This window comes from Trifolium pratense, linkage group LG3 (assembly GCF_020283565.1).
Source record: "Trifolium pratense cultivar HEN17-A07 linkage group LG3, ARS_RC_1.1, whole genome shotgun sequence".
NCBI classification, from domain to species: domain Eukaryota; kingdom Viridiplantae; phylum Streptophyta; class Magnoliopsida; order Fabales; family Fabaceae; genus Trifolium; species Trifolium pratense.
The window spans coordinates 40977642-41004851 of NC_060061.1; the positions used below are offsets into that span (position 1 = coordinate 40977642).

The following is a 27210-nucleotide window of genomic DNA, read 5'->3' on the forward strand; positions in this document are numbered from 1 at the left end:
TTTTAAAAGATGACCAAGAGTTCAAAGATGCAATTAAAGAGTCTTATCAAACAGCATCAGGTTGGCAGATGAGGAGTTTGTTTGTTAGATTACTTAACATGAATACAATGACTAATCCTTTCGATGTTTGGAACTGTACTTGGAAAATACTGTCCGATGGAATTCTTTACAATAAAAGAAGAGAACTCAATCTTCCAGGTAATCAAACAATCATTACTTTATAGGACATAATATTGTATATATTAATCTGCAAATTATTTAACAATTACGTACTGATTCGATGATAATATATGCCGTAGATTTACAAATTTGTGATGATGATTTGAAGAATCTCTGTCTCATTGAGATTGCAAAACTGTTGACTGAAAATGGAAGGACATTAAATGATTACCCGTCTATGCCTACCCCTGTAGTTGACGATGTCAATACCTTTGATAACAAACTTATAGCCGATGAACTTAACTATGATAAAGTTCAATTAGCTGCTCTTCATGAAAGTTTGGTTCACAAGTTAACCGAAGAGCAACATAGTGTCTATCAACAAATAATGACATCCGTGTTATCTGGCCATGGTCAATTCTTCTTTTTATATGGTTACGGTGGTACTGGCAAGACTTTCTTATGGAAAACACTTTCAGCCGGTCTAAGATCTAAAGGAGAGATTGTAATCAATGTTGCTTCGAGCGGAATAGCTTCTTTATTGCTTCCTAATGGGAAAACCGCTCATTCAACTTTTTGCATCCCATTGGAAATAAATGAAACATCTACTTGCAACATTAAACAAAATTGTTTTAGAGCAGAACTATTAAGAGCGGCCAGCCTATTCATATGGGATGAAGCTCCTATGATGAATAGACACTGCTTTGAAGCATTTGATCGTACAATGAAGGACTTGATGGGAAAGGTAGACAAAAAAAACAGAGACAAGCCATTTGGTGGAAAAGTTGTTGTCTTAGGTGGAGACTTTAGACAGATATTGCCAGTAATTAGGAAAGGATCAAGAAACGAAGTTGTTAGGGCAACAATTAGCTCATCAAAGTTATGGAAGCATTGCAAAGTTTTGAAATTGACCAAAAATATGAGGTTGAAAGGTGACTGTACTGACAAGTCACAAACTGAACTCAGAGAATTTGCTGATTGGATGTTGAAAATTGGAGATGGCTTATTAGATGGAGATGAAAATGGAGAGGCTGAAATTCAAATTCCGGAAGAATTATGTGTTCTGAATAATGACAAGCCTTTGCTTTCTTTAGTTGACTTTGTTTACCCTAATATTGTTAACGATATTGGGAAAAATAATTTCTTTCAGGATGAAGCAATTCTTGCTCCAACATTGGAGATTGTTAAGGAGGTCAACGATTTTGTGCTATCTATGATTCCAGGTGAATCAAAAGATTTTTTAAGCTGTGATACACCATGTAAATCTGATGAGGATAATGACGTTCAAGGCGACTGGTTTACATCTGAATTTTTAAATGATATCCAATGTTCTGGGATACCGAATCATCGGCTAACACTTAAAGAGGGTGTTCCTGTTATGCTGCTACGCAATATTGATCAAGCCAGGGGCTTATGTAATGGTACCAGATTACAGGTCAAGGAATTGGGCAAGAATGTTATAACAGCTGTTGTTATCAATGGAACAAATGACGGTGAAGTTGTCTATATTCCAAGAATGGACTTAGTTCCTTCAGATTCTGGACTTCCGTTCAAGTTTTGTCGCCGCCAATTTCCCATATGCTTGTGTTTTGCAATGACCATCAACAAGAGTCAAGGACAATCTCTCTCCAAGGTTGCAGTTTATTTACCTCGACCAGTTTTTACACATGGTCAATTGTACGTAGCAGTTTCAAGAGTGACAACAAAAAAAGGCTTGAGGTTTCTTATATTAGATGAAGATCGCAACACCTGCACGACGACAACAAATGTCGTCTTTCCTGAAATTTTTGAGAATTTAAAGGTTTAAAATGAAAATTATGTCAACATATGGTAAGTTTTATAATTTTTATTGTTTGATGATATACAAATTATTATAGTATTGTTAGTTTAACTTTTGTTGACATATAGTTAATATTTAATGTTTTGATTTTCTTTCAGGTTCATAACATATTTAATATGTTGTTTTTTGATGGTGCATTTTTTGGGTTGGAATCACTGCTTCCTAATGTAGTTATTTTCTTTAGTTAGGTAAACATTACCCCCTTTGTTGGATATTAATTAATTATGTAGCCTACTATTAATTTAAATTTATCTGTTATATATTAATATATTATTTAATATTTATTATTGTTGATACATAATATATTAATTATTTTATTTATATAAACCCTATTCTTACTTTTAACAAATTTGTTTCAATTTTGTAGTTAAGGTATTATGTACTTATTATGTGGCCAAATGGGAAACCAATAATACTGATGTACAAATTGGGCTAAAAATCGTTTTTGGCCCATGACAAAGCCTATATGATAAATTTGCAAACCACATGTCATGCTTCTCATTGGAATACAACAACACGGCTAGGGTTTGGCAAATATAGATCTCTAAACAAGGCAGACAAAGGAATCAACTTCTCAAGGAAAGGTTTTGCTGCAATCCATACAAAGGTATGTTTTTACTATAAAACCATTCTCTATCTTTAATTCAGAATCATATTTCAAAGTTTATTTTATATCCATTTCTGATTCATTTATCAGTAGTGATGATTCAAAGAAAAATGGAGTTTGAGGATGGAGAATATCAACAATCCTGCTTTGTGTCTTTTGTGATTTTATGATCTGTTTTTCTAACCTATTTTTTATGCATGTAATCTCCCCCCTATACAGTTATAGGAATTAATTTATAATTAGGTTACCTTTATGAGTTTAAATGTGTCAGTTTAATGGAATTTATAGTCCTATGCTATATATTTAATTGGAGATATTATAAACCTATTTGAGCTTATGGAGATATCTATGGTATTCTACATCAATATTATTAGGCAATGTTTGTTTTTTAAAATTATATACTGCTAACTTTTAAATAGTTTTTTCATATATTTGCTTTATGTATATACAGCTAAATTTCTTATCAACTGATTATGCTCCAGATTTTTTTTTTGTCGCAATAATTAATATGTTTGGTTTGTTTCCCCTTTTAAATTATTCAATTATCAGATGAATTTGGTTGAAGAAGAACATGTTGAACCACCAAGATTTTGGCAAATAGTTACCACAGATGCTCATATTCAAGGCAGAGGTGTTTTGGTACTATATACATTCTCCACAATTCATTTACTTTGATTTTTACCATTTCTATGACATTTTGTTCAACTCGCCTGCTAATTTACTTTTTACTTCTTTTACTGGCCAGCATTTTCCCCGCAGTATCGTGACTAACTATTTGCCTCATCATCAACAACATATTAATATAGTTTTACATAACTCAAATATTTCTGTCAACTGTACTATCAAAACATCACAAAGGAATTGGAACGAGAGGTATCTATCTCAAGAGTGGGTTGCATTTCTCAATGAAGCTAATATCAAAGTCAACTACAGACTTAAGTTAACTCTTTCAAATCCACCGGATGTTTTGAGTGTTGAAATCATCAATTAAGATGCATAATTCTATGTTGGTCATTTTGTTTAATTTATCTCACTTTAAGAACCATGTAATGTTTTATTATATTTAGGTTTGTTTAACTTTCAATTTTTATTGTAAGAACCATGTGTTGTTCAATTCATCGACCTATATAATTATTATCCCCTTAATCTTATTATAAGGTAGTACTATTTTTCCTTGGTGGATGTAAATTTTATATAGGTTTACTAAAATACCTTAATATGAATTTTCCAGAAATCACTGTTGGTCTTAATCTCATAAACACCGCAAAGAGTTTCAAATTACTCTTACGTCATATAAATTTATTCTTTGAAATATTCACAGATAAGAATTTTTATTTTTTTTTATCTATTATAACAATATTTGTATGTGGTCATGTATGTTGTTTCTCAAATTAATTTTAGGTTTAATTAGTTTGTTGGTCCCTTAAAGACATTTTAGGTTTCATAATTGAGGTGACACTGAAAAAAAAAAGCTCCGGATTAGTCCCTTAAAGATACATCAGTTTCTCAATTGGTCCTTTCCGTCAATTTTTTCAAAAAAAACTTTAGTTTTAGTTGACTGGATTGTGAATGTCATTAAGTGTAAGTGGTCCACCAAAAACCTTATTAATTTTTAAAAGTTTAACCATTGGAATTTTTTGTTATATTTGCAGTTAAAATTTAACGGAAAGGACCAATATGACAAACATATATGTCTTTAAGGGACCAAATCCAGACATTTTTTTCTTTAAAGGACCAATCCGAGCCTTTTTTTCTTTAAGGGACCATTGTGAAACCTAAAATGTCTTTAAGGGACCAATAGATTAATTAAGCCTTTATTTTATTATAATTGTATACTCTCTGTCATCCTTAATATAATATGAACTACACTTTTTAACTACATTAATGTCCTAATGTATTTAGACTACATTATGATGTAGATACATTAATATTTTAATTTTAATTTAAAAGCTAAATTAACACATTTTTATATTACGGACCGGATGGAATGATTAAAACATTGAAATATATTGAATTTGTATAGATAGAATTTGGGGGGTTCGAATATAAAACCAACTGATGCATTTCACCAATTGGGCTTTGGAGCAAGACAACCCGTTTGCTTGGCCCATCTCTTCATACGTGACAAGCTTCAAGAACTCTCAAGCAATCATGTATCGTATAACCCTAGCCGCACATACTCTCCTTTCCCAACTGAAATCACGCGATTGACCAAAATTCCGTGAAAGTCGTCGCCTAATCAGGCAATTCATCTCCATCATCTCTTCAAATCCTATCCGTTCATTATGGCTTCTTCATCTGTGGTCAGGTACTGTCGTTATCAGTTGTTTTTTTTCGTACTTTCCGCCAACATATGGGACCATTACATGCAGCTTTCATGTCTGAATCTAATTGTGGATAATATAATTTACTTTAGGGAAATAAATTAATACCAGTTTGTCAGTATTAGGATTGTTTTGTTATCTATTGAAATGTCGTTTTCAATATATATCAAGGGTTAGGGTTAAAGTTTGCTTTCTCAATGTTTGCCAAATTAATATTGAAAAAATTCAACATATGTGCTTTATTTGTTTTTAAAATTTTCAACAGTTGAAACTTGATGTATATATATATTATTCATGTTCAAAATTTTTTAAGTCAAGTACCTATTTTAAATACTTATTTGATGTCTAAATATTAGCACAAACCATAATAGGAAATTAATCAATTTACTTTTTTCTGATTGATTTATGCATATTTTTTAAGAAACAAGTCAAAAATTCCATGTTGGTTCAAAGCTGAAGTACACCCTGATAAGGTAAATATTTCAATTATGCTTTGTTGAGTTGCTTTAATTGATTTCAATTCATTTATTTAAAACCTTCACATCACATGCTAATGCTAAGTATAATTTATTTTGAAATTAGGAGGAAATTTATATGTGTCCTGTTTTTGCTAAAAAGTATGCATCCAATATTAACTTCAAATACTATGGATGGATTAGAAGTAAAAATAAAGGATGTACTATGGTTGTTTTCAAGAGTAAAAATGATCGGTGTTATATTAGTGATGGTAGAGTAGTTGCTAAGAGGAATGGCTTTAAGGAACCAACTTCTGTCACCCTCTACTTCGAAGGAGAAGATAACAGATTTATCATGTTGCCTCCAATAGTTGAAGGCGGTTGTTCAGTTTCGAAAGCTTCTCCATCAAGGCATCCTAATAGGTAACTTAATTTTTTTTAAAAATTATTCATATTGCGAATCAAAATAATGAAATAGTTGTAAATAAAATATTGATGTATATCTTCATGCTATTTTTATCAAAACAGATCTAATGACTGCTCATTTAATCCGGAGAGTCGTTTCCAGACTGTTATTTCCCCTGACGAGGTATTGACTATATGGCAAAATATGTTATTACAATATATTTTAATTTTAGACATTAAAACAACTCTTATTGAATGTCATTCTTTTTTTTTTTTTAAATATTATATCATATCATATGTAGGAGAGAATTGACATTTGTCCTACTTTTGTAAAAAACTTTGAAAGCATCATCGATTTCTCAAGGCCTGTGTCAATAACAAACAGTAAGCATCGACGAGCAGATGCCTTACTTAAATGTAGGAAAGGAGTATGGTATTTGACCGGTGGCTTCAAAGTTGCTAACATATTTGGATTTAAGAAACCTACAAATGTTTTTCTGGATTTTCAGTTTAAGGACAATCAGTTTGTTATGATCCAAAAAAGAGGTGGCAAAACAAGTCCTGTTGTTAAGTCTGTTGGTGATAAAACACCGGTAATAATTTTATCTTCGGATGAGGATGATGATGATCATGACGATGACGATGATGATGATGATGAGGATGACGATGATGATGACGACGATGATGATGATGATGATAATGAGAATGAGGATGAGGATGACAATGAGGATGAGGATGATGATATGCTACAATTCTTACATGATAGCAATAATAATTCAATGTATGCTGATGAGGACGATCCGATTCGTCACTATCACTTTCATATCAAGATCACAGAGTCTATGGCATTTACCAAGCAAGTTTTGGTAAGTTCAATTTATAATTAGCAATGTTTTTAAATAATTTTTATTTTACTAATTTTAGTTCACTTTTTCTATGTTAATTTTTTTGTAGCATTTTCCGAACAAAACATCAAAACATGTTCTTCCGGCAAAACAGGACAACATTTTGATGAGGGATGTCAGCACAGGAAGAGTGATTAGCTGCACAATCATCACTTCAAGTCGCTACAAAAATGAAAGATATCTTGGTGATGGTTGGTATCAATTCAAGGATGAGTTCAAATTGAATCCTGGAGATGTTTTGAAGTGCTCGATTGAGAACCCGCCGCAATACATGAATGTGATGATTATCCGTGCAGCTTCACCATAGCTTAATATATAATGATATGTTGAAAATTTGTTTTAGGCCATTTCCTAATCATGCTTTCTTATATTCAGACTTCTCAAAGACAATTGGTCAATGTTCCTTTCGTTTAAGGTTCTTTAATGGTTTGTATTTTGAACAACTTATAAATTCCTTCCATGTCATGTACTCTAACTATGATCCCACCCTTACATTATAAGTATTAAGTTTTATTTACTGATTAACGTCATTTGCTTAGTTTGGTTGTTTGGAAAATAATAGTCAGTGCATTACCATCCACTGCTATATATATGCACCAATGTTACAATTATATATGGATGGATTGTGTACATAAATTCCCAATTGGAACATTCCACAAACGTCTTATACATGCACTATTTTGTATGCATATATTTCTTTTTAGGTCAATTATTTAAAATTATACTATTATGGCTAATTATTTATCATGGTACTAAAAATTAAAATATATAATAAATGCTTGCCCGTGCGTTGCACGGGTTGGATATCTAGTAATTATACAAAGAAAGAACACCTAATCCACATCCAGAACATTCACATTAGCATAAATAGTGTAAAAACATCACATCACAAACTCAGACATCCCAATTAAGTTGGCACCCCTTAGCCGCCACTTATCATTTGGAGCACTTTAGAAATATTATTAAATAAAAAGGAAGATACAAAAGTATTTGGGCGGACTAGACCAAAACCCAAACCAAAATAATCAAGAGAATTCAACATCTGCCTCATTAAAAACCTTTTCAGGAAAAAAGAGTACAGAGCAACAAATAACAAAGCATGGAAAAATCGAAGTCTCAACCACCATAACTTTCGAGGAAATATAACACACATATCATTCCACACAAAGTTCAAACTAAAAGATATCACTACAAGCAATACACACACATAAGAAAATATTGCAACTTATTATTCTTATTCTTTTCGACTCAACTTATTGTTCCTTCCTAAAATATAGGAAACGATGATTTTAAATTTGCAAAACCTTTTTTTGCACGTTCAGCTTCTCTTACTTCGACCTCTGATGAAGCAAGTGCCGAAAGTAATTCTCTACTTTGTTGAGCCCACTCAGTGCATTCAGCCTTCAACTTCATCTTCTGAACATCACATTTGTTCACCAAGGACTTCAAACCATCTCTTTGATTCTCAAGATCTTCAATTTGTAAAGAGAGCTCATGTATCTTAGCATTGGCAGTTGAAGTTTCACTGTCAATGTGGGCTTGTGTACTCTTTGCACTCCTAAGCTTGTTCATGAGATCGGTTTTCAAATCAAGAAGTTGGTTGTGCTTCTTAAGTACTTGTTGATAAGTAGCGTGTTTGATCATGTTATCATTGAAGAAGCTCTGTACTTTCTCAACAAAATCCTTCACATCAGAAGGTAGGAGTCTTTGATGCTGATTCAATCCATGAAAAAGAGAAATCAATTTTGACTTGGACTCTTGGTTCGATACAAGATGGTCAATGTCTGATGATGAGTCCATCAAAGTCTTCAATTCTTGAAGTAAAGTTCCAATTGAAAAACTTTGCACTCCAGTAAGAAGCTTCTCAAGTGCAAGAAGTGGGTCTTCTTCGATCAGCTTGTTAATGTCTTTCATTGCTACAAGTGTTCATTTATTCACTTATATTCAGCAAACTAAACAAATTAAAGGTGGGAGGAGAAACCTTAATATTTAAATAAATAAAAAACGAAACTCACCAATAGTTTCCTTAGAGGCTCCAATATCAACATCTTTTGTAGCAGGAGGCTTTGTATTGACAATTGAAAAAGAGGGTATACATATTTTTCCATCTCCATCTTCCTAGAAATTGAAATTAATAAACAAATGTAAACGATAATTTAGTCAGCAATGTAAAAGAAAATTTAAATAAAATATATTAAGCCTCAATATGTATCGGGCCGGCCATTAACTTACTGGATGAGTTGATAATGTTATGTTTTTATCATGAATTGATGTAGTTCCTTCTTCAACACTTATCATGGTACCCTGCTTAAAATTAAAAGCATGTTTAAGATTGTAATATAATTCAACTCCTGCATTGAAAAATAGTAAAAACAAAAAATACAAGCGAAATAGGGGAAATGCCTTTTGTTTAAGAGCAATATCTAAATACAAAGTTCCTACCGCTGTTTTTTCTGGCGTAGAACCCTCCAACTAATTTCATAGCATGAAAATGTAAATTAGTTGCAGCATATTTTTAAGTATAAGTTATTTATTTTAATATTTTATTTTTAGATTTATATTCACAATGAGGTGGTACTATATTACATTATTTTCTAGAGAATGTTTGGCTGTAATATCGATTTCTGCATCTGACTGTTGTGTCTTCATTTGTTGATCCATTGATTGTTCATTCATTAATACCTGTAATAAGAACAATCACATTAGTGGTATGAAGCTATTAATTACACCCATTACTAACTAAAAGAATTTGACATGGTCTGCAAATTACTTTTGAGTCTGTTGGTAATATTGCTACTGGTGGTATCTCTAAATCAGGAACCTTTTCAACAAATTCATGCTTTGCCTCTGCTTCTTGTTTCATTTTTATCTACAAAATATCATGTGTTTGATTCATCGTCATGGTTATTGTATATTTGTGTTCATGTGTTATTAGCTAGAATAAATAAAGTTAAAAATTCAATTCAATTTCTGCAATGAAAAAAGTTAAAAAACAATAGAAGCAAAGTAGGGGAATGCCTTTTGTTTAGGAGCAATATCTATTTGTATAGTTGGCTCATTCTTTTTTCCTGAAATGGCAGGCAAAGTTCCTGCTGCTGTTTCTCCGGACGTTGAACCCTCCAACTAATTGCATATCACGTAAATGTAAATCAGTTGCAGCATATTTTTAAGTACAGTAGTAGGCTAAGTAAAATTTATTTTCTTTAATATTTCTTTTTAGCTTTATATGCACAACGAGGTGGTACTATATTACATTATTTTCATGAGAAGGTCTGACATTCTGTAGTAATATGAAACAAATAACGTGTTTGATTCATTGACATAGAGATTATATTCAGGTGTGGTTGCTTTAATAAATAGATTGATATTGACCTGTGTAGAAGTCAACTCGTGCCTTGATGTTGATTCAGACTCTTCTTTAGAAGGCTCCGCTGAAAGTATAAGATTGAATAAATATTTAAGCTTACTTTCATGAAAACATCGTCATTTAGAAAACCTAAACAACATGATCAACATCAATAGGGTGATGAGGTAGCATAAGAAAAGAAAATTGATCCAAAAAGTATTCACCTTTATTATTAGTCTGAGTTTTTTCTTGAGAGCCACCATGATCAACATCTTCAATGGCATTTTCATTTCCAGATGTTGATGATTGAATCACAGTGCCATTTAGATTTCCGCCACTTGTATCTTCGGCTTTAAAATGTTCTTCTAATTCTTCCTTCACATTCCGCATATATCCTACCAATTCATAATCTAAATAGCAAAAAGTTATAAATTAACAATTAATAACACCATTAGGTAGTAACAAAACATAACTTTTATAATGAATGTTATCAAACAAATAAAAAGAACATTAGTAATACATATATAGTTCCTCTCATATTTCCTTCAATAACGGCATGACATGGATTATTAATTTATACCTAATTCATATTCAAAACAAGTGGACTCGAGAGTTGATATAACGTCAGTTGATGTTGAAGTTGAATTCAAAGAGAGTTGTTGACAATTGTGTACAAGACGATATTTTACAGTTTGAAATTGGATCCCCTGAAAAAAGCTTGGTAGTTCGACAAATACTACAATACGTAGGTTTGGAATCCCAACTTTTTGATCAATTTCTTCACTTCCTCCAAATATTTTCTGTAGCTTACATGCTTCTTGTATCATGAGAAACAGTAGCTCAGGTAGCTCTGTACAAATGGAGGCTGGAAATACATAGTTCAACTTGTTACACTTCCTGACAACAAGTGTTTTCAGTTTTGGAAAACATGTCCTAATTGGAAACATATGATCATTTGATATTTCTTTATTCTCCACATGATCTTCTTCAATGATATATTGCAACTCATCACATTCATCTATCATTAGATGAAGCAACTGTGGTAGACATTTTAAAACACATGTTGAGAATATCATTTCTAATTTTTCACATCGGACAATTTTTATCTTCAATAAGTTTTGGAGGGAAAAACAATTTTTGGGACCCACGAAAAGGTATGTCATATGAGCCAAATTATCCAACTCAATCTCTTGCAATCCTAAGTTCCTTTGTTTTCCATTTATTTCATCGAGATAAAAGATGCATTGGAATTTAGAGTTTGTTGCCCTGAGTTGTTGCAAAGCAAGATGAGGTGCCAAATCATATCCACTTAAATCCTACAATATATGAGAATTAGGAAATTATATCAAAGCATAAATAAATTTTATATATAATTCTTTATTCCAATGATATTAATTATTAAGATTGATTAATGATTTCACAAGCAATAAAATATATGGATGGAAAGAGGGGTACCTACCTTAATGGTTGTACTGTCCTGAGATTTTGACATTGAATAAACAAAATCACCAATAATAGATTTATTATCAACCTTGGGGCATCTATTGATTGTAATTTCCGCCAAGTGTGACAATATTGTGTGATAGTTTTTGGTACCCATGCCAATTAAACTTGGAAGATTGTTAAGATAGAGAGATCTCAAAGCTGGAAGATGAAGGTAGTTATGAAGATCACTAGCATTAATGTTTCCAAATATGTATTCCAATTTCTCACAGCGAAAAACATAGAGCTCTTCTAATTTTGGGAACACAATATTGACCCCAGTACTACTGCCATCTCCATTATCTACTACTATGTGCTCCATTTCATCACAATTACATATATCCAAGCTCTCCAACAACAACATTTTTGATGCAACAGACAACGTAAACACTGATTTTAACCTTGGAATATAAGCCAGTACTATCACTTTAATATTGCACATGACATGTGATAGCCTTAAAAGACAATACGATTCCTGTAGTGTAATCCAAATATAATAAAGGAGTTAATTTAAATCAAACCAAACAATCCCTTTACGTGGGTGCGTGGATTATTGACTTTTATTCGATATTTAAGTTTGTCATTATATTATGATATAAAATTTATTTAAAATAAAATATTTAAAACTTTGTTTTACAATATTGTTAAAATATAAGTGAAACTATTGTGCTATTTTTTGTAAAACTTATTAAATGGATAAATTTGATTATAATTATCAAGGCTTAAATATGCAAAATGTCCCTGCACTTACGGGTCATTTGAGTTTTAGTCCCTGCATTTTAAAATCCTTTCATTTTGCCACTGCACTTTCATTTTACTTTAAAAATGGTCCCTGAACCCATTTTTTTATGATGTGTCAATTTTATTTTACTTTTAAAAAATTACTTATTTAAGGGTATTTTGATCGATTCACTGCAAAATTAAATTAGTCATCAACTCTAAAGTCCAGTCAACAGTGACGGATCAACAAAAATGTGTCATTTCAACAACAACAAAAAAGGTCTGAGGACCATTTTTAAAGTAAAATGAAAGTACATTGGCAAAATGAAATGTTTTTAAAATGCAGGGACTAAAACTCAAATGACTCGTAAGTGCAGGGACGTTATGCATATTTAACCCTAATTATCAATGATAAAGTTATCCAATTTTTTATGTATCCGTCACAAATAACAGTCCCGTGTATATTTTTTAATAAAAAAAATTAGAAATTTGATTAGGAATATTTAGGATAATTTAGTAAATTTGTTAGTAATTAACTTTATTGTATTATTATTATTATTATTAATTAATAGTAGTATTTTTTTATATGAAAAATATTGTTTATGACTTTAAGTTTCTATTTCTATATTCATGATTTTATTTTATGAATATTCATCTTATTTTTTTACTGACTATTTAATTCTATTTTTTATTTTAATAGATTATTGAATTTAACGTATTAATTTGTTTTGTTGCTATTTTTTTGAGTTTAGATTGTTCTATTTTGTTTCAATCTATAATCTGTTTTGTTTCTATTTTTAAGCATATTATTTTATTTTTTTTGTTTATATTTATCTTATATTCTTTCTATATATATATTTTTTATTATTTTTTTTAGTGAAATTACAATGAAAGATATAAAACTTGCAACGTGGTTAAAAGTAATAAGGATAAATTAGTAACTTTGGTGGTAATCGATATATATATATATATATATATATATATGGGCCAGGATCAAATGACACAAACTAGTTTGACACTAAATATTACATCTCTCAATAACGTTTTAAACGATATATATACTTCTGGAGTCAACAGATCTCTCCTCATATATATATATATATATATATATAAGAAAGTAAACTACAGATGAAATTCTCAAACTATTCTAAACTATTCATTTTCTTTTATTGACACTTCATTAAATTAGGAGCTATTTAACTATATTTGTCTTTTCAATCTAATCATGTTAAGAAGTCCCACATCGGTTGAGAGATGACCTGACTAAATGTTTATAAACCAGGGATAATCCTCACCTTACAAGCCAGTTTTGTAAGGATGAGTTAGGTCAAATACTCATTTCTAAGATGGTATCAGAGCCTCTCCAAGATCCGTTGGGCCACCCGATATCGGGTCACCTACCATTTATATCCGCGTACCAAGCCAATAGCGCTGGACGCGAGGGGGTGTGTTAAGAAGTCTCACATCGGTTGAGAGATGACCTGACTAAATGTTTATAAACCAGGGGCAATCCTCACCTTACAAGCCGGTTTTATAAGGATGAGTTAGGTCCAATACTCATTTCTAAGAAATCATTATTAATTTTTATTTTTTCACACTAAATTATAATAAAATAATATTATTATAATTATTATCACATTACTTTTATATTTTTATTTATATAAGACTTATATTTTTACTCATATATTTACAAGGTTGTCTATTTTTTGATAATTTCTACTGACCTATATTTATATTCATGTATTAATACGTGCGAGGATCTAATTTTTTTTGTGATTTCTATGAAACCTATATTTTTTCTCATATATTAATAAGGTTGTCTATTTTTTTATGATTTCTACGATACTTATATTTATACTCATATATTAATACTATGACATAATTTTTTTGGTGATTTCTACGAGAGACCTATACTATACTAGTAAGGTTGACTATTAAGATTCAACCATTACGATTCAAATTAATTTTTTCCTTCTCTAAAATTCCATCTTTCCATAACCAAAATCGACCGAACAAGATTCAAATTAATTTTTTTCTTCGCTCACTCTCCCTCTCAATCTCATATACTCTTCTCTTTGTTGTTTTTATTCATCTTTGATATAAGAGAGAAAAGTTATATTTTATAAAGCTTATACGTTATGTTCTACTTGATATTCTATTGTCTTTAGATCTACATATTTGAAACAAAGTAACTGTATCTCACCCTCTTTGTTTTTTAATTTAGTTCTTCTATCTTTTGTTGCATTGTGTACGAGGTATTAAACTATTCGAAAATTATGAATTTTTGGATAATGGAGGAGTTTTAGATGTAAACAAAGTTTCAATCTAACCCGTAATAACCGACTCATTCGACCCGCCACCTGTAAGCGACACCCGAACAAACCGAAGATATAAACGGTCAGAATTGAGTCCAAATTAAATGGTTGCAGTTTTTACCAATTTGGTAATTTTCGGCCCGAACTTGACCAAAACCGACCGATGCTCAGGCCTAAAAACAATTAATCCAACTATTTCTAAGAGACGAAGGTACTGGGTCAAGAGATTTAAAAGCAAGGACTACTAGAGATGGGTCACTTTCCAACCAAAAATTCGTCCAATTGTTATCAGCAGCTATCTCAATAGCTCTAATAGCACCACATAATTCAGTCATGAAAGTTGAGCTTAAACCAAGATTTTCAGCAAAAGCACACATAGTATCTATCTTTTATAATTTCTATGAGAACGTATACTCATATAAATACAAGTGTCTATTTTTTTTATAATTTCTACGCATATCTATATTACTCCTCATATATTAATACGCATGCCTACTTTTTTATAATTTTTACTGGGACTTATATTTCTACTTATATATTAACGCACGTGTTTATTTGCATACATATTATTTTATATTTTCACTACAGACTTGTATTTTTACTCAAAAATTACCTATTTTTTCATAATCCCAAATATTTTTTGTCACAATTTTTTGTCATGCTTTTAAATCAACTCATGTATAACATTTGAAATTTTGATTTTTTTTCCGCGATAATATTTAGTATATTATAGAAATCTCTCTAGCAAAAGGTTAACTTAGTTTGAAAATGATGAATTAAATATGAATTTTGATATATGTTTTTAAATAACTACTATACATAGGAAACAAGTTATGGTTGATAAAAAATTTTAATTAACTATTGTACACGATGACTAAATTGTTGCTGATGAAAAATTTAAATTAACTGTTATACACATGTGTGTTGTTAAGGATATAATAGAAAAATAAAGTGCAAAAATACACTTTCTTAATTATTTGTTTTTTTTTCTTTCTAAAATGACAAATAATTTGAAACGGAGGGAGTAATATTTGTAACCGACTAATTTCGCACTATACAATATTCGTCCTATGATAAAAAAATCGCAACAATGTCGCGACCCATGCTTATGCACGGTATTATACTAGTAAAACATTAACAAGAAAAAGTATCAAAAGTTTTAGTCAAAAAAGAAAAAATATCAAAAGTTAACATTAAAAATATATGAGAGAATGTTACCAATGAGATTGAGCAATGTTGCGGTTGATCCTCATATACCGATGGGATTGGAATCTTAGTACTTGTGCTGCTACTGCTATCCCTCAATTTATTATTATATCCATAACAACACACATGACTCCATGGGAACTTATTGGATTTGATAGGCTCCACCTCCAATTGTGTTTGTGGCTTTGAAATGGAATGAGATGACCCTTCAAATAAATCATTTGATTCTGGAAATATGCCGATGAAATTTGGCAAACCTTCAAGCCTTAACTTTTTCAGTGAAGCAAGTTCCACATCTTGGTGTTGGCCAAATATGTGTTTCAGATTATCACAATACCTTAATGTGATAGTTTCCAATAACAAAAGGTCTTCCGCAGAAAAAAGTGGAAATATAAATTGTAATTGCTGACACCTTTCAATATAGACAACTTTCAGCTTTGGAAACAATATGTTGCAACTCTTGTCATCTGATTTCCTTTCATTAGTAACTATGTTTTTCAATTGCTCACAATTCCATATTACCAACCTTTCTAGCTGCAACAGACTTTGAGAAGTTGACAAATCAAAAACAGAAACCAATGTTGAGCATGATATTAGTGTCAGCTCCTTTAAATTGTTCAAAAAGTCAGAGGAGATGGGACCATTGCATAATTCTTTCAAATTATTCATTTCGATGAGCTTTAGTACATCCAATTTGGAAAACACATTTGGTACTGGAGAACCAATATGTTTAGTGTCTATGAGGCACTCTAGTTGTGAAAATTTTTCCAAACGAAGCTCAATTAGATCATTCATACCTTGATGTATAGGAACAATTTCCGGCATGAGATTTCTCCACCCCTTCTTAGTTCCTTCCAATCTAAGAATCTCTGCTGTTGGAATCACATGCTTAACTGTAGCTTCTGACAAATATTTATCTTGAAGAGACACACATTTTGATAGTGAAAAATCGTACATTTCACCAAAATCCTCAATGAGTTGATACCTTTCCAATGCAGGTAAGGTTATTTCTTGACAAGAATCATTAAAACTAACTCTGAAGTACAATTCCTCAAGTGATGGGCATCTTTGGATAACTTCAAATGGATTATTATGTTTAACGGTACAGCGTTCCAAGTTCAACAATCGAAGTTTCTTCATGTCGGAAATTTCTTGTGGAAGTTCTTCAATTGAACAACGAACCAAATCAAGTGTCTCAAGACTTTGCAGGCTTCCCAAAACAGATATGTCACCCAAATTGACATTTTCAATTAATAGAGAATGAATATTCGTCAATGACCGAATTGATTGTGGTAATGATATAGTACTTTGGTTACCTGCTCTTAAATTCAAAACTAGAAGCCCTGCAATACTTTTAAAGAATGAATCAACAAAGCAACCATTGTCCACAATGAAAATCAGAATCTTAAGTTTAGAACCATCAAACCCAGAGGAACACAAATCCATTGGATTTCCCTCAAATAACAAATATTTGATATTATTATCCCTTCCAACTAATGACTTTTGAGTTTTGTTAGAAAAATCTACTGCTAGTATCTCTTTATTTGCAATCCATTGGGCTACTTCACGAATCAAGTCATGCATTTTTACATCTCTTTTATTTGTACTCAACAGTAGACATGAATCAAGGAGATTATCTTTTGCTACAACTACAAGAGTTCGAGCATGGTTGTATTTTTTATAATCTTCCCCAAAGAGGCCGACTCCTATGCCAAGTCTGGTTAGAATTTCAGTAGAGATTTCTTCATCTTCTTGGAATATAGAACATAAGAGGAACAATTCCTTGGCTTTTTTATCCTTCAAATTATCATAGCTAAACTTCAAACATTTATAAATGTCAACCTTAGTGTCATCAACACCGGCCATGAGCATAGGATTTTGTAAGGAGTTTAAGGCAGCATCCCAATTTTCTTGACGCTTTTCTCCCTTCAAACTTCTGGCGATAGTAGCAATTGCAATTGGTAATCCTTTGCATTCACGTGCAATTTTGCATCCCTGGTCAAGAATATTTTTGGAGGAAATATTACTTAGCTCAGCATGCCTTTTGAACATTTCCCATGCCTCTTCTTCAGATAAGAGTTCTAGTTGAATTGTTTTTGCACATGACATTTTGTTGCATACCTTCAAATATCGTGTGGTTACAAGAACTTTGCATCCTTTGTGATTATCACTATTTGGAATCCCTATGTCTTCAAAATTGAGATAATCCCAAACATCATCCAATATCACAAGAATTTTCTCACCATTGATGAGTCTGTCCCATAGCTGTGTAGGCCGGGTTGACTCATTGGTGGCCCTCCATTCCAATTCCAAGTGTCCAGCAATATCATCTTGAATCTTTTTTATATTAGGAGTATTGGACACTGTAGTAAAGATGACACGATTAAATTGCATTGAAGTCTTAAGTTGGTTGCCCACTTCTTTTGCCATGGTAGTTTTTCCTGTGCCCCCCATCCCATGCAATCCAATTGTATAGTAACTGTCATCTTTTAGTGCATTCAAAAGCTCATTGTATTTCGACTCCCTAGTTTTAAAAGAAATGTAAGATTGAGAAGAATAACGCTCAACATCTGGAAGACTACGGGTGAGTTCAACATTTTCAAGTTTCTCTCCCTTTACCATCAATTTTTTAATTTCCTCCGTTTTGTTTGTCAACTCCTCTCCCCTTTTATATAGCCATATGCAATCAGGGCAAAATCCAAAAAAACATCTTTGTTTTAACTTAGTGTCCTCTTGAATGAGCTTATTAGCTTGCTTTTCCCAAAATTGAGCATTAGATTGAATATCTTTACCTTTTTCCTTTGCCTTTGTAAAACGCTGTGTCATAGTTTCCCATTCTGCTTCCAATTTTTCCTTCTCTAATTCAAATTCGTTGGCAATGCACTTGTAGCAAAATAGATAACGTGATTTTCCTATTACACCGTTTATCAATTTCTCTACAAATGTCTTCCCCAAATCTGTCGAGATACCCTCCATCTAAATCAAGTTCCATAGATCAAAGTTAGACATAAAAAACTTACCATGTATTTGTTTATTTTTTTTCTAATTAAGTTGAATGAGAAACAAATATAAAATTAAAGGTATATGTAGATGATCAAAATAAAAACAAAATGCTAACTGTATTTTTTTTAGAGAGATAAATGGGGCCAAAAACTCTCATCAAAATAGGGGTGGAAATAGGTCGTGCAGCCTATAGCCTAACCTACTCGTTTAGTAAAAAAGCTAGGATAAAGCTTCTTAAAATCATACTGTATTTAGTTAAGTATGTTAACCGTTAAGCATAGGCTTTTTAAACGAGACAATCATACCAGGCTTTTAAAAATCCCAATAATTAAACAGTTTCTAGAAAAATAAAAATAAATTAAATGAAACTTTAACATAAAGTTTATGCTATCCATTTGGCATATTAGCATTTTTAGAAGTAGTATAAATGTTTTTTCCAGAAGACAAAATACAAGATATGCTATTAAACTTAGCCAACTTATTCGTCTTTTTTGGGTATGTCACTTCATTGTTTATTTTTTTTATGAAAATGTCACTTCATTATTGTCACACCAAAATATACGAATTAATATATTTTTAGATAAAATTATTTTCAGGTTGTTGTTTTAGAAATGAGCCACAAAATCGTATCGTTGGGGCATACAACTCATGCATGGAAAAATTGTTAGTTACTAATGAATACGTAAAATTTAGTTTTTTTTTTTTTTATCTTCTATATTAAAATGAGAATAATTATAATATACAATAATTATAAAAAGTTATATATAGGCCAAACATTTGTCTCTAAAAGAATCACTTAAATATATATATTTTATAATATTTTTATAATATTTTTTAGAAGAAAAAAACAATTATAATACACCAATTATAATTTTTATAAACTTAATTGTTTTCACGTTTTTTGGTAAATGAGTTACTAAAGATTGTGATAGAGCTCACGATTCATAAATGATAAAATTATTTTTCACTAATCAATTAGTTATAGTTAAATTTCTTTAAATCTTCTAAGTAAAAATGAGAATAAATAGAGTATTCTAATTATATTACAAAATTTACTATAAAAGTGAAACACATGATAAATGTGACTAAAAATTTAGTATTTTTTTTAATATCGTCACCGTATAAATGAGAATAAATATACTAAACAAAACTACAAATGAGAACTTTGCATTCTTTAACGTTATTTTTTTTTTGGGAAATGGATCGCTAAAGAAGTTTTTTTTTTTTTGACTTACGCTAAAGAAGTTGTTGGCACTCCATACGAGTTGAGATCCTCTTCATTTTCTATAATTTCCATTTTTTCCATTACCAAAGTTTTTAAATGTTTTTGGGTGTATAAAAAATATTTGAACTCACTTAATATCATATTTTTGCATTTATATTCCCAAAACTATATAATAATGGAGGAAATGAAAATAATGAGAAATGAAGAGGATCCTAACTCCTGAAATGTACAATTTATACACGATATAAATATTTGTCATTAACCAATTAATAAAATTTTGCATTTTTGTTTTAATAGCGTCGATATAAAAATGAGAATAATTATAAAACACTAATTATAATTTCATTTTTCCGAATTTTTTTTTATAATTTAATTTTTTAATGTCGCTTTTTTAAAAATGATTACTAAAGAAATCATTGATGCATACAATTTGAACACTATTTAGAGGCTGTTTGTTACCGTTTTTTTAGAAAAAAATATTTTTTTATAAAAATAATCTCGTATAGAAATATTGCATCTGTTTGTTACAATTTTTTTAAAAAAAAATCAGAATCTAAAAATAATCAGAAAACAATTAAAAAAGAGAAGCTGCTAAGAGTAGCTAAAAATTGAGGTTATTTAATAATTAAAAAAAACATTTTTACATTTTGTTTTTATAAGCAACATTTTTATATGTTGTATCCAAACAAATTAAAAATTATATTATTAAAAAAAGTGATTTTTATTACAATAAAAAAACACAAAGTAAATTTTACTTTTCTTCTATTACTAATATATTAAAATCAATTACCACCAAAATTACTAATTTATCCTTATTATTTTTAACCGCGTTGCAAGTTTTATATCCTTCATTGTAATTTCACTAAAAAAATTACTAATATATTAAAATCAATTACCACCAAAGTTACTAATTTATCCTTATTACTTTTAACCGCGTTGCAAGTTTTATATCCTTCATTGTAATTTCACTAAAAAAAATATAGAAATAATATAAGATAAATACATAAAAAAAAAAAGATGATATGCTTAAAAGTAGAAACAAAACATATATTATAGATTGAAACAAAACAAAACGAATATATTCTCATAAAAATAACAACAAAACAGATTAATACGATCAACTCAATAATTTATTAAAAGAAGAAAAAAAAGTCAATAAAAAAATGATAGGAAAAATGAGATTAATATGCATAAAATTAAGAATATATAAATAGAAATAGAAACATATTTTTCATTAAAAAAAATACACTATTAACTTTTAATAATAATATAATACTAATAAAATAAAATTAATTACTATCAAATTTTCTAAATTATCCTAAATATTCCTAATCAAATTTCTAATTTTTTATTAAAAAATATACATGGGACTATTATTTGTGACAGATACATAAAAAAATTTGTGACAGATACATAAAAAATTGGATAATTTATCATCGATAATTATAATCAAATTTATTCATTTAATAAGTTTTACAAAAAAATAGCACAATAGTTTCACTTATATTCTCACAATATTATTTAACAAATTATTAAATATTTTATTCTAAATAAATTTTCTACCTTAATATAAATGACAAACTTAAATATCGAATAAAAGTCAATGACCCTACGAATGTACGGGTCTTTAAACTAGTTTCTATAAAATCTATAAAAAATAATCTCTAAATTGTTGAATATCAAAACCACTATTTTGTTTATTTTATACAAAACACTCATTATGTGAGGTTGCATTTACTATTTATTGATTGCACCATCATTATGGCGACCATTCTAAAACTATTGTTGTAAGACTTGTTGTTTAGCAAATTCTAGTTTTGTACCGGTCATATTTGTCTCGTAAAATAAAAAAAATATTAAATCGGATGTAAAATCATTTTTGGTAAACTCGAAGAAAAAATGAGTTTAGATCACATGACACGTACTTTCTCTCCTTTGAATTTTTTTAATTATTTTCTTCCTTCAAACTCAAGGAAACAAATTTGTGGGCCAAAAAAGTCATCTCCCTCTCATTTTGTTTAAGTGGGACAAAAATGAAGTTAAAGAAGAGGGGTTTAGTTTTCAATTTTTTTACTCATTTCTTTTATTAATATTATTATAGAGTGAGTTTATGTGATTAATTATATATTCAAAATAAATTGCGAAAGTGTCATAAAATCATTTTCTGTATATGAGTAGACTTGTAATGAAATGATCCTTAGTTGTTTTGAAAAGATTTTTGAAAAATCCTATTTAGGTACTCTCCAAACTGAAACAAGCGTTTTCTTCATTTTTAGAATAAAATTTTTGTCCTAAAATGTGAATCATTTTATTCGGCTTTCCGAAACGACGAAAAGGGATATATGGCTTGAGTCGTGTTAATTTTATAGCTGATTAGTGTCGCTTTATAGACTGTATAATTTGTCTATCGACTGAAACAAATCGTAAGACAAAACTAGCAACCAGATAATATTATGTCTCCAAATCAGTTGCTAAGTTGATCGCTAAAAGTAGATAAAATTAATTTAATAAAATGATCACAAAATAAATCGCCAAACTCCGTCTCTATACATTCATGTGATTAGAGATGTTTTGGAAATCGAAGTTGAAGAGGATGCCCTATGTTTATTAATTCTCAGAAGCTTAAGGCTCTAAATATTTGTGTAATTACTTGTAGAGCTTCATTATTATATCTTTTATGTGGTCATGAAATGGTAAGACTTTGTTATGAAAGAAATAACTAAGGAGAATGAGAATGATGACTCAGCAAAGTTGGTTACAAGTTGTGGAGAGGGAATGAGAAAAGGGAACAGAGAAGCGACTAATCGCTAATTGCGTAACAATCACACTTGCTACTAATGCAGATTGCTTCCATCTCCTTCATGAAGCTCTTGAGGCACTCATTCAAAAGCAAACCATGCCAACTCAACAGAGTCTTCCCATGGTGCAATGAACTTGATCGAACAACCATTTTAGATATGATCTGTTAAGCTCGATTTTTCCCGATTCGACGAGGCAATGTATTGCACTGGATTTTTAAGGGGGAACAATTTTTCGAGTATCATAACACACCATATTCCGAGGTTAGTGATTTTGACGGTACATTTGGATCGCGACCTTGTTCTGTGGCTTCAAATGAATCAACGATCACACCCATTTCGTTCATGGCATGAATTTATGAGGTCATTAGAAATGGATTTTGGCTAGTCAGCTTTCGATTGCCACAGAGCAGCTCTATTTAAGCTGAATCAATCCGGATATATTGGCGAATATTGTAAGAGTTTAACAAACTAGGAAACAGGGTGTACAGTGTAAGTTCAGAAGTAACCTCAGACAGTTTATTTAGTTGAGCTCACCAATGGATATGAATAAAATTTTCCAAAGTGCATTGAGAAAATTTATTCTAGTATTTTTCGATGATATCTTCAAATATAGCTCTTCATGGTCATTCCTTCTGCAATACTTTGAATGGGTTTTACAAGTATCACAACAATATGAACTATTTGCAAAACTGTAAAAATGCTCCTTTGGAGAGAAAGAAGTGGACTAACTAGGTCATGTGGTATCTAGAAAAGGAGTTTCCAAGGATGCTAATAAGATCAAGGATGTGTTAGCATGACCTCCTCCAACAAATTTGAAGCAAGTTAGAGGCTTTTTGGGATTAACAGGATATCATAAGAGATGAAAGTGATAGAGCAGCTCAAGCGTCATCTGATGAGGGCACAACAAGTGATGAAAAACCAAGCTGATAACAAACGAAAAGATGGAATTTTCAACGTAGGAGACATAGTTTTGGTCAAGCTGCAACCTTATTGGCAACATTCTGTTGACTTAAGGAAGAATAAGAAATTATCAACGAGGCAGTTTGGACCATTAACAGTCATTGAAAAGATAGGAAATCTGGCCTATAAGCTAAAGTTACTTGCAACTACCAAGATACATCCAGTATTTCACATATCTCAGTTGAAGGAATTTAAGAGCAGTAACGAAGAGCCTTATTTTCGTTTACCTCTCACAACATCTGAGACAGGTCCAATGTTGTAGCCTACTGCTGTGTTAGATGCTCGAATACAACTTCAAGGCAATCAACATATTCCACAAGTGTTGATACAATGCTAGTGCGAAGACTTCAGGGAAATTTGTGACAACTATCCAGCTTTCAACCTTTGAGGACAAGGTTGAGTTTAAAGAGGGGGGTATTTTTATGAAAGAAATGACTAAGGAGAATGATGACTCTGCAAAGTTGGCTACAAGTAGTGGAGAGTGAATGAGAAAAGAGAGCAGAGCACGTGTAACAAACGTTAGGCTCAAGGACTATAAAATAGGCATGTGATGAGTGTGATTGTTAGGCAATTTGTGATTATTGGTCTCTCTAAAATTCTGTTATTCCCTCTGTACTTCCTTTCTGCACTGAAATAGATCCATCTTTTCAAAAGAGGATCCGTCTTCATTAATAACATTATCTTTGTGAGTATACTGTTAACAGACTCTCCTATGAGTATTTCCTAGTGGACATCAAACTTTGTTATTTACTTAAATTGGTATCAATCCAGTGTTATTTTCCACTTTTAAACAAATATTTGAGAAAGTTCAAACATTGCATTCCATCCAATATCTAAGTTTGAGATCCATTAAGCAGATTTCTAAATATCCAATTTATCTTTGATAATGATAAACCAAGTTAATCATGTAGAAAAGTGAAGTGCAGATCGAAAATGGAAATCATATGCAAATAGAAAATCTGAGAAAGTAACAAAATGATAAAGTACTCATTTACCTCAACCAATGTTTGTCTTTTGACCAGTATAGAGTTCCTTTCTCCCCAGCAGCTAACATCTACTCATCTATAGAATATGAAGTAATATAAACTATCATTCATGTTCTGAACAAACAATAGAAGCAATTCATTTATAGATTCAAATTATGCTTTAAATTTATCAACATTCTACATACTCTAAGGAGTATAGCTAGCTATTCATTTAAAGCTTAATTATTGGTCACAAATTTATCATCCATTAATTTCACACTTTTGGTCTTTCTTTTACAATCATTCTTAAACGACATAAATTCTATCTGATAATTTATCTAAGTGACAACAATCATTCAAGATAAATAAACGATATATATAGTTTTGCTATATTGTCTATGTAACTATATGAATCATAATTACAGATAGCTTCACTCATTTTGATTGTTGTGACTACATAGATTATACTCAAAATAAGTACTAAATTTACTTTTCTTTCTAAGGTGACATTGATTAGATATAGGTTATGAGGAATAACATCTTTATTTTAAAAAGGGAACCATATGATTGTTTGTTACTTTATTTCAGCACATGCTCAAATAGTATGAACAATGAAGGTGTAGTGTTCACTGCAATTCAAGTTCTGCAGCATAAGGTGTACTCCTCCTACTGTGCCAATGATTTAAAGCTTCAATTGGAATAGGTCAATGTAATGATGATGAGATATGAAGAAAACATGACATGGAGAAACTATGAAGGGAGTACTTTGTTCGGGTTTCAAGTGTGAGTTGTTAAGTCTCACATTGAGTATATGAAGCTAAGATTTTGGGTTGAGATGTGGCGTCTATCTCTTGTGATCTTGGAGCATTTGACTTGACGCTCCCCTAGACGTCCCAACAAGGGGTATCAAATTCAGATCAACAAGAGAGATGACCCGATGCTCCACCGGACTCTCCCCAACATGCTTACTATAACTAATAACCCTTTGTAGGCTCTATTTAAAGAAATAGTCTCGCCTGGCCTGAGCCTATGCAGTTTACTACCGAAAAGGTTAACAAATTTATAATTTAATCAAAGTACAAATTAGTTTTTTTTTATCAAGTAGCCTAATGGCTAGAAAATCTACCCTTAAGGCGGATAAGTAGAATAACCGGTGTACAAAAGTACAAATTTTAATATATAAAAATAATAATAGCAGTAAAAATATTATTAATATTTACTTAAATAGGTTGACCTAGTAATATAAAAGGGTTTTTTAATAGTGTGCAGCCTGACCTTTTTACTTACATAGGCCGATAAAAAAGCTCTGGCATGGTCAATTTAAAGAAATAGTCTGGCCTGAGCCTATGTAGGCTAGGCTATAGGCCCCTGTAGGCCGGTCTAGCCCATTCCCACCCCTAGTTGAGATGTGGTATCTCTCTTGTGGTTTTGGAGCATTTAGCTTGACGCTTCCCCAGATTTCCCAACAAGAGAGGTGACCTGACGCTCCACCGGGACTCTCCCCAACATGCTTATTATAACTAACAACCGTTTGTAACTAAATAGCTTATTTCTAACTAATAGATAATAATTGATTATTACTAGTTTCAGTTAAATTGAGTATGTCAAAATAAACATGAAGGTGTATTGATAAATAAATAAAAAGAAGTGGAAAAGCTGTAGCTTACAAACAACATGAGTAGAAGCTTCTTCGATTATTATTTGCAGTATGAATGAACAATGAATCTTCTTGCTTCCTTTTTAAATTTGTGGAATAAATTTTGTAGTAGCAAATGTATTTGAAGTTCTGTTGCGTTGTTGTGTAGAGATTATATATATAATAACAGCTTTGAAGGAATGGAAATAGAATCAGTAAAGGAAGTAATCGAAGGAAGGCACAAAGCAAAGCACACATTCATTGATTGATTGAGTGAGTGAATCGTATGATGATACCAAACTAAGCAACCAAGCAAAGCACAAACAAAATGGAATTTACCAAGAAAAGAATTGTACCATTATACCTCAAAAAAAATTGTACCATTATCCTCAATTAATAAAAGGAATTTTTTTACTAAACTTATTTTATCCTCTATTAATAAACTATTTTTATAAAAAATATTATTTTTAAAACAATTTTTTTAATTCTATAGACTTTTTTTAAAATTTCAGATAAGCAACCGGTAGTAAAAAAATAAATAATGGGGGGCAAATGTTAAATGGGGTAAAGTTGGGGGAAAATTGTGGGGTTAAAGTTGTGAAACTTAAATAGTTAAAATTAAGAAATTGAAACTTGAATGGCCATAATCAGATAATGGTGATATTTGAAGGGTTAAAACTGCATTTGAGTAGATCGAGTTTTAGATTAAATTCTTCTCTTTTACCACTTTTTTTTTAAGAAACTAAATTAACCCACCCAAATTGGTATCAGGGAGAATCTAAGACTTAAGACCTTAAAGAGGAGCACAATTCTAAGTCTCGAATCAATACATTTACCACTTTCTGCAAACTATCAT

At 30.8% G+C, this 27210-nt stretch overlaps 4 protein-coding genes and 1 long non-coding RNA gene across 5 annotated transcripts; 4 read left to right on the forward strand and 1 right to left on the reverse strand.

Moving 5' to 3' along the window:
- The first annotated feature begins 107 nt into the window (after positions 1 to 107).
- LOC123915109 (ATP-dependent DNA helicase PIF1-like) lies at positions 108 to 2187 on the forward strand. The gene is made up of 3 exons (XM_045966260.1): positions 108 to 198; positions 300 to 1960; positions 2098 to 2187. The coding sequence occupies exons 1-3, from the start codon at positions 108 to 110 to the stop codon at positions 2185 to 2187; spliced, it is 1842 nt and encodes a 613-aa protein (XP_045822216.1).
- Positions 1302 to 3721, forward strand: LOC123916731. Its single transcript, XM_045968253.1, has 5 exons — positions 1302 to 1989; positions 2098 to 2187; positions 2367 to 2606; positions 3156 to 3245; positions 3352 to 3721. Exons 3-5 carry the CDS (start codon positions 2466 to 2468, stop codon positions 3595 to 3597), a joined length of 477 nt encoding a protein of 158 aa, XP_045824209.1. The 5' UTR covers positions 1302 to 1989; positions 2098 to 2187; positions 2367 to 2465; the 3' UTR covers positions 3598 to 3721.
- An 897-nt stretch (positions 3722 to 4618) lies between these two features.
- On the forward strand, positions 4619 to 5570 carry LOC123916735. The gene is made up of 3 exons (XR_006812255.1): positions 4619 to 4914; positions 5352 to 5403; positions 5513 to 5570. It is a non-coding gene; the product is annotated as an uncharacterized LOC123916735 (long non-coding RNA).
- Positions 5571 to 7644: 2074 nt separating this feature from the next.
- LOC123915110 lies at positions 7645 to 26686 on the reverse strand. Its single transcript, XM_045966261.1, has 13 exons — positions 26386 to 26686; positions 24749 to 24815; positions 15777 to 18740; positions 11501 to 11998; positions 10622 to 11357; positions 10266 to 10451; positions 10068 to 10126; positions 9714 to 9818; positions 9466 to 9564; positions 9282 to 9377; positions 8928 to 8999; positions 8711 to 8813; positions 7645 to 8611 (listed from the first exon to the last, which is right to left on the reverse strand). The coding sequence occupies exons 3-13, from the start codon at positions 18738 to 18740 to the stop codon at positions 7962 to 7964; spliced, it is 5568 nt and encodes a 1855-aa protein (XP_045822217.1). The 5' UTR covers positions 24749 to 24815; positions 26386 to 26686; the 3' UTR covers positions 7645 to 7961.
- LOC123915111 lies at positions 23653 to 24238 on the forward strand. The gene is made up of 2 exons (XM_045966262.1): positions 23653 to 24001; positions 24105 to 24238. The coding sequence occupies exons 1-2, from the start codon at positions 23653 to 23655 to the stop codon at positions 24236 to 24238; spliced, it is 483 nt and encodes a 160-aa protein (XP_045822218.1).
- Positions 26687 to 27210: the final 524 nt, after the last annotated feature.

What these genes read in the sequence shown, in the direction of transcription:
- LOC123916731 (XM_045968253.1), top strand. Translation starts at nt 2,466, where the DNA reads ATGATAAATTTGCAAACCACATGTCATGCTTCTCATTGGAATACAACA. An exon ending in TTGCTGCAATCCATACAAAG is followed by an intron (nt 2,607 to 3,155) that starts GTATGTTTTTAC and finishes TTCAATTATCAG; the next exon opens with ATGAATTTGGTTGAAGAAGA. An exon ending in TTCAAGGCAGAGGTGTTTTG is followed by an intron (nt 3,246 to 3,351) that starts GTACTATATACA and finishes TTTACTGGCCAG; the next exon opens with CATTTTCCCCGCAGTATCGT.
- LOC123915110 (XM_045966261.1), bottom strand. Translation starts at nt 18,740, where the DNA reads ATGGAGGGTATCTCGACAGATTTGGGGAAGACATTTGTAGAGAAATTG. An exon ending in AACATTGCTCAATCTCATTG is followed by an intron (nt 11,999 to 15,776) that starts GTAACATTCTCT and finishes ATTACACTACAG; the next exon opens with GAATCGTATTGTCTTTTAAG. An exon ending in ATATTGCTCCTAAACAAAAG is followed by an intron (nt 9,565 to 9,713) that starts GCATTCCCCTAC and finishes GATATTTTGTAG; the next exon opens with ATAAAAATGAAACAAGAAGC.
- LOC123915111 (XM_045966262.1), top strand. Translation starts at nt 23,653, where the DNA reads ATGAAAGTGATAGAGCAGCTCAAGCGTCATCTGATGAGGGCACAACAA. An exon ending in TCTCACAACATCTGAGACAG is followed by an intron (nt 24,002 to 24,104) that starts GTCCAATGTTGT and finishes CGAAGACTTCAG; the next exon opens with GGAAATTTGTGACAACTATC.
- LOC123915109 (XM_045966260.1), top strand. Translation starts at nt 108, where the DNA reads ATGACTAATCCTTTCGATGTTTGGAACTGTACTTGGAAAATACTGTCC. An exon ending in AAGAGAACTCAATCTTCCAG is followed by an intron (nt 199 to 299) that starts GTAATCAAACAA and finishes TATATGCCGTAG; the next exon opens with ATTTACAAATTTGTGATGAT. An exon ending in AAATTTTTGAGAATTTAAAG is followed by an intron (nt 1,961 to 2,097) that starts GTTTAAAATGAA and finishes ATTTTCTTTCAG; the next exon opens with GTTCATAACATATTTAATAT.